This window comes from Cyprinodon variegatus, unplaced genomic scaffold (assembly GCF_000732505.1).
Source record: "Cyprinodon variegatus isolate N-32 unplaced genomic scaffold, C_variegatus-1.0 Scaffold1467, whole genome shotgun sequence".
NCBI classification, from domain to species: domain Eukaryota; kingdom Metazoa; phylum Chordata; class Actinopteri; order Cyprinodontiformes; family Cyprinodontidae; genus Cyprinodon; species Cyprinodon variegatus.
Genome location: NW_015151920.1, coordinates 42,413 through 48,222, shown reverse-complemented (window position 1 = coordinate 48,222; position 5,810 = coordinate 42,413). Strand labels below are relative to the sequence as shown.

The following is a 5,810-nucleotide window of genomic DNA, read 5'->3' as shown; positions in this document are numbered from 1 at the left end:
GGTATAAATAATGATTCATTGATTATTCCTTTAGATTTCTGAAAAAAATCAGTGTTGATATTTCTGACTTATTTTCAGGCCTCTGTGCTTCTGCACAACATTTGTTATAGTCTAAATACATTTACATTAAGACAGATGTGTTTATGTAAGACTTTGTTTTTTACATTTAACCATTTGAAATATTCACTTGTTTATAGTCTAGCCTAACACCCGGCTTCAGCATAGAAATTGAACATTTGCTGATAGAAATTGTCAGTTTTGATGTGGAACTTGGCTGGATATAACACCTGCACTGGCAGCCGTCCTGTTTTGAATAAGTTTGGTTATCCCAGGGTTTGACTGTTGAGATCTGGCTTTGTTTCAAGGACACTTCTGTTTTTGCTGTAGCGAGTGATTCATCTAACACACGCTGGCTTCTTGATTTGCTCCTGTGCTCACTAAAGGCATCAGAAGTAGATAGTGCTGAATAAAAAAGGAGCAGAAAGCAATTCATTCTTGCAGTCACCATAGAGATAGATACTTTTGAAGCAGACAAGCAGTTTGCTCTAGAATAAAAAAAGACAGATAACAAAAGGCCCTTGGGAAAAGATGAAGGACAGAGATGTTAATTAAAACAACATGGTGACTGCAGTCACACAGCTATGAAATGGGGGTGCCGATGCTCCAAGCCCTATTTGGTTTAAAAAGCAAAACCTGTTTGTTTTATATTGAGAATTGGGGACTTGAGCAGCTTTATGGAGGGAGGAATTGTAAACTCTGTCTGAGCCAGGAATTACCCGTGTTCTTCGATTCAGGAAGCAAACATAGATGTTTGGAATTTTTTTTCCCCCCACCATAGAAATCCCAGTCATTTTAGACCAGGTACAATAGTAGCCATTCAAAATTTCCCCACTTTCCTAAATGTGTCCTTCACTGGCCCCTTCAATTCCTTTTTAAACATCAATCTTTGTACTAAAATATTCTTTCTGTCATGATTTGTGGACATTAAGACCTAAAAAGAATCCACCGGTTGACCAGTGACTACCTGTCTAAGGTTTAACAAATTATGAATGACTCGTCTAAGGAAAAATGTCCTTAATAATGTTGGCATAGTGATTTCAAGTCAATTTAAACTGTATTTCATAAGAATCCAAACTTTTCTCAGGTCTCTGTTTTTTTTTTCTTCCCTTTTTGCTTTTATTTCAGATTTCCTTTTTTAGACCTAAAGTAGCCAAAAGTAGAAAACAATCCTTCTCAACCTGAAGACAAATACTGTGTTTTAATACAGACTCAGCTGTGCCGTTTAATGATTTGATTCATTTGGTCTCATTAATTCTATTCATAAACATCTAAGGACACAGGATTAAAAATAAATCAGCCTAGACTAATTTAATTAATGGAGGTTTTTGACAAGAAAACAAGTTTTTCTACTTTAAAATTTCAATTTTTTGGTAACCAAAAGTTTTTGTCAAAATTCATGTACCTTAATTTGGAGAATCTAGAAAAGGTAAATTGTACACAGAATATGCTACCAAACAGGGAGCCTGTGGGGAGATTTTAACATGGATGTAATGTGAGTCTTGCTCTTGGTTCTGGCAAAAAATCTTGCAGCCAATTTGGATTAATTGCAGATGTTCCACCTCTTTCCTGCAAAGGCAAGTAAAGTCACTGTTGGCCTAGTGGTTAGAGCAGTGTGCTTTTGCTCTGAGAAGGTTGCAAGTACCTGGTTCAATCCCCACAGCCTCTACTCTGGGTCCCTGAGCAAGACCATTAACCCCTGATTGCTCCCTGGGCGCTGCACAATGGCAGCCCACTGCCTTCCAAGAGGATGGGTTAAATGCAGAGGTAAATTCCTCCAATGTGAGATCAATAAAGTTCAATTATTAGACTGTTGCAATAATCCAATCAAGAGAGTACAAAAGCAGAAGCTATCATTTCAAACAGATGTTAGAAAGATGAAGACCTTCTTAAACAGCAGCTTTGCACACAGCAAAATCATTTTGAGATGGCTGGTGGTGATTTTGGAGCTCTATTAAAACTACAGCATTAAAAAAAAACTCTGCAGGCATTAACAATCAATTGAGTTATATGTTACAGTAACACCTGTGACTTAGTTACATCCACTACATATGGAGTTTATCACATCTGGTTTAGATTTTTACAAATATTTCCTTTATGTGTCCGTTTAAAAACAAAATGTATGAACGTCTGCTTGGGGTCCAGTATTCAAGGCAAAGTCTGCACAGTCAGGAGGATGCAAAGCAACACTTTACAACGTATGCAGTGTCTTACTACAGGGCTCGGTGGGAGGTTCTTCTTGCCTGGAACAAGTTTTCATAATAAACAGTTTGAAATGTGACTCTGACCTGACCAAGCACTCCAGGTGATAGCTGCCTCTGCTCACAGCACCGGGTTGCAAGGACCTGCAGCGTCTCAGCTGTTGTCTCTGCCTCACTGAGAGGTAAACAGTGGCTCAACAGACAGTACAAGGCACCCATCCACACTTTGTCTCTTTTACTTTTGTAAAGCTACAAGGCAAACTCGTCCGATGATGGCAGTGTGGGAAATTAAAGTGTTTGGTATGAGAAATGTATGAAAGGTTATGAAGGCTAAAAAATGCATGCAGAGTATGAGCAAAGAGTCAGCCAGCCTTGTATCAGCATAAGAAAGTAAAAGCCCAGAGAGAAGTATTTATCAAGGGTCAGGGTCACAGATTTTGGTTTAGAACCGGTACGCCAAAAATAATCGCTTTTATCTTATGTTTATATAAGGCTTTATGATGAGCTATTTTAATCTAAATAGCATTACTATTAAGAACGCAGTAGTGTATTTTGCGTTCTTACACTGCTTCCATAATAACAGTCTATATGCAATGTTTTTTTCTCATTCATCAGACCCCAAAATTGGGGTCATTTCTGGGGACAGCTTTTGCAAGGGCCGGATTGTGCAAAAGTGGGACCTCAAGGCACTTATACGAAGCAATTCACCCGAGTCATACTGCCAGACTGGTTGAACATTTTCAATCAAAAGGAAACCCAATTGATTGCACTGAGTCATTAAATGCTGGATGTTATCCTCCTGGATGAGCATCTAAAGACGGTATTCGCTTGTAGTTTGTCATTGACTCTACAGCAATCCCTCACATAAAGCACACAGGCAGCAATAGTGAAGAGCAGAAAGAGATTTCTAGCAAAACCAGACTTGGTGAGAGTGGTGTACAATCAAGGCTGATTGGAGTTTTAAGGGCATAGAAGAGGACACACTAAAGGAATATAGAAGCACTGATCTGTAAATACTTTCTGTGTTAGAAAACATAACAGTAACCTAGCTTCATGGGGGGTTCCGTCTACTAAAGAAACAGTTAAGCACATGAGCTGTGAGATGGTTTTCATATCTACAGGTATAAAAAGAGATCACATCTATGTTAGAGAAACAAAACTAAGCACTGTTTAACAGTCCAAACTTTTTTTTATTTACAACTGAAGATGTCGACTGCAGCAGCCCCGCTGACGCGTCCCTTCAGAATAGTGTCAAAAGTACGAAGATTACCAGCCCAGATGAAGCTACAATGAGAAGAAAAATGAAGAGAGAACATAATAATAAAAGTTGAACTACCAATGCAAAAATTTGAGAGTAGAGACAGAACGAAGCAGAACGATGAAAAATGGTCCCTATGTCCTCCAGCGGTCTAAGCCTATAGCAGCCGAGATAGCTATATATCGAAATAACCTGAGCAACTCTGACTATAGTATAAGGTTTATCAAAAAAGAAAGTTTTAATTTCAATTCAATTCAGTTTATTTATATAGCGGCAAATTCACAACACATGTCATCTAAAGGCACTTTACAGTTCAACCAGATCATCCAGTCAAACTGATCCAAAGGATCTAAGGAAAACCAGTTGATTGCATTGACTCACTGACTCAAATACAATCCCTCACACTAAGCATGCTTGTAGCGACAGTGGAGAGGAAAAACTCCCTTTTAACAGGAAGAAACCTCCAGCAGAACCAGGCTCAGCCTTCAAAGAAGATAGTATGTTTGTCAGAATGTCCACCCTGTCCCCTAAATCCCTCAATTACTATATAGAGTGGGGACAATATAGTGGACTTTATTGTGAATTCAGTTAACTGACCGTTGAGACAGATGATCACTACTTTTCACTCCCCGCTGGTCATGTAACTCCGCCTCCCCACACGGTGCATGCACCATATTTGTCGCCACTCACACTGTGCGAAAGTGGGCTTTTCTCACAACAAATCCCATGATGGTTTCCAAGGAGAGCTCTCGCAAAGGAAGACATATCTGCTCACCATGGATGATCACTACTTTTCAAGGAGCATTTTGAGAAATTTAGAGTGCACTACTTTTTCATCCACTAGATGTTCAAACACTTATTCAAAATGGCGTTACCACGATATAGGGCCCGATATAGTGATTAGGGTAGACATTTAAACACAGCCAGGGCGTCTGTCTCAGGAGCTAGCACTGGTAGTTGGTTCCACAGGAGAGGAGCCTGATAACTAAAAGATCTGCCTCCCATTCTACTTTCAAAATGTCTAGATATCACTAATAAACCTGAATATTAAAAGCGAAGATCTCTGAAACATCAGGAACAATCAGATCTCTGATAAAAGATGGAGCTTGGTTATTTAGGGCTTTTCGACTTTAAATTCTTTACTGGATTAAAAGAAAGCCAATAAAGGAGCTATTGGACAAATATTATACATAAACTCTTTTTTTTCCTCAATCAGAATTAAACACTTTTAACTACATTTAGTTATTGACTCTGGAATAGTTAAAAGCTGCAGCGCTGTATGCAGTGGATCCCTTTTCTTAAGAAAAAGACAGCCTCATTGCTTTTTAACACCATTCTTATATGTTTTGGTCCTCTAGGCTCTCCATACAGAGATAAGATCACAATCGCCATCCTGCAGCTTCAAGAGGAGGGGAAACTTCATATGATGAAAGAGAAATGGTGGAGAGGAAACGGCTGTCCAGAGGAGGAGAGTAAGGAGGCCAGCGCTCTTGGTGTGCAGAACATCGGAGGGATCTTCATTGTCCTCGCCGCTGGACTTGTTCTCTCCGTGTTTGTGGCTGTAGGAGAATTCCTGTACAAGTCCAAACAGAATGCACAACTGGAAAAGGTAAAGAATTCATGGTTTTTTTTCTTTCTGAAGCAATGAAAGCAGAATTTCTTACAGTTACCACATGAATGGTAGCCTCATGGAAAATAAAGCTAGCATGAAACAAATTGTAATAAATATACTTTAATAAGAGGTGTAGAATTTAAATAGTTTTTTGGAATAGATAGAACTTCACACAATAATACCAGTGATATATTCTAAGCCGTAAGATAAGGATTGGTTTCTTTGCATTTATTCACTTAGGCCCAATGGCGACAACGAGATAAGAAACGTGAGGAATTCTGCTGTCATCATGGATCCAAGCTAGACTTTAACCACCATCTCAAATGACCTCAAGAAAACTTCAGAAATTATTTGCCTTCATTTGAGTCGTATCTAAAACATCCCAAACTTCTTTATTATATTGTATATTTCTTATGTGAATTTTTCAAAGCAAAGGAATTGGGAGCGTAAATAATTACACTAAATAAAATGTGGGAAGTATTGGGACCAAAACACAGTCAGGTGAAATGCACATCCGTTCATGGCTTGCTCCACTACATGAAATGTGTCTTCAACAGCCATATGCAAAACCCCCCCCCCCCACCTGCGTCTGTTCATTTCCACCTTGCAACCTGCCGCTCTGCTATACTGAAACTCCTCTGATTGTTTACTGATTTAAAGGGGCTAAATGCAGTAAAAAACA

The 5,810-nt window shown here is 39.0% G+C and overlaps 1 protein-coding gene across 1 annotated transcript in view; it reads left to right on the top strand.

Moving 5' to 3' along the window:
- LOC107103501 (glutamate receptor ionotropic, kainate 2) overlaps positions 1-5,810 on the top strand; it is a gene marked incomplete at its 5' end in the record, with an annotated part of 137,989 nt that overhangs the window by 92,327 nt on the left and 39,852 nt on the right. Inside the window, one exon of the mRNA XM_015403221.1 lies at positions 4,875-5,125. Within this exon, the coding sequence (XP_015258707.1) occupies positions 4,875-5,125 (251 nt within the window). The remainder of the gene's footprint in view (positions 1-4,874; positions 5,126-5,810) is intronic.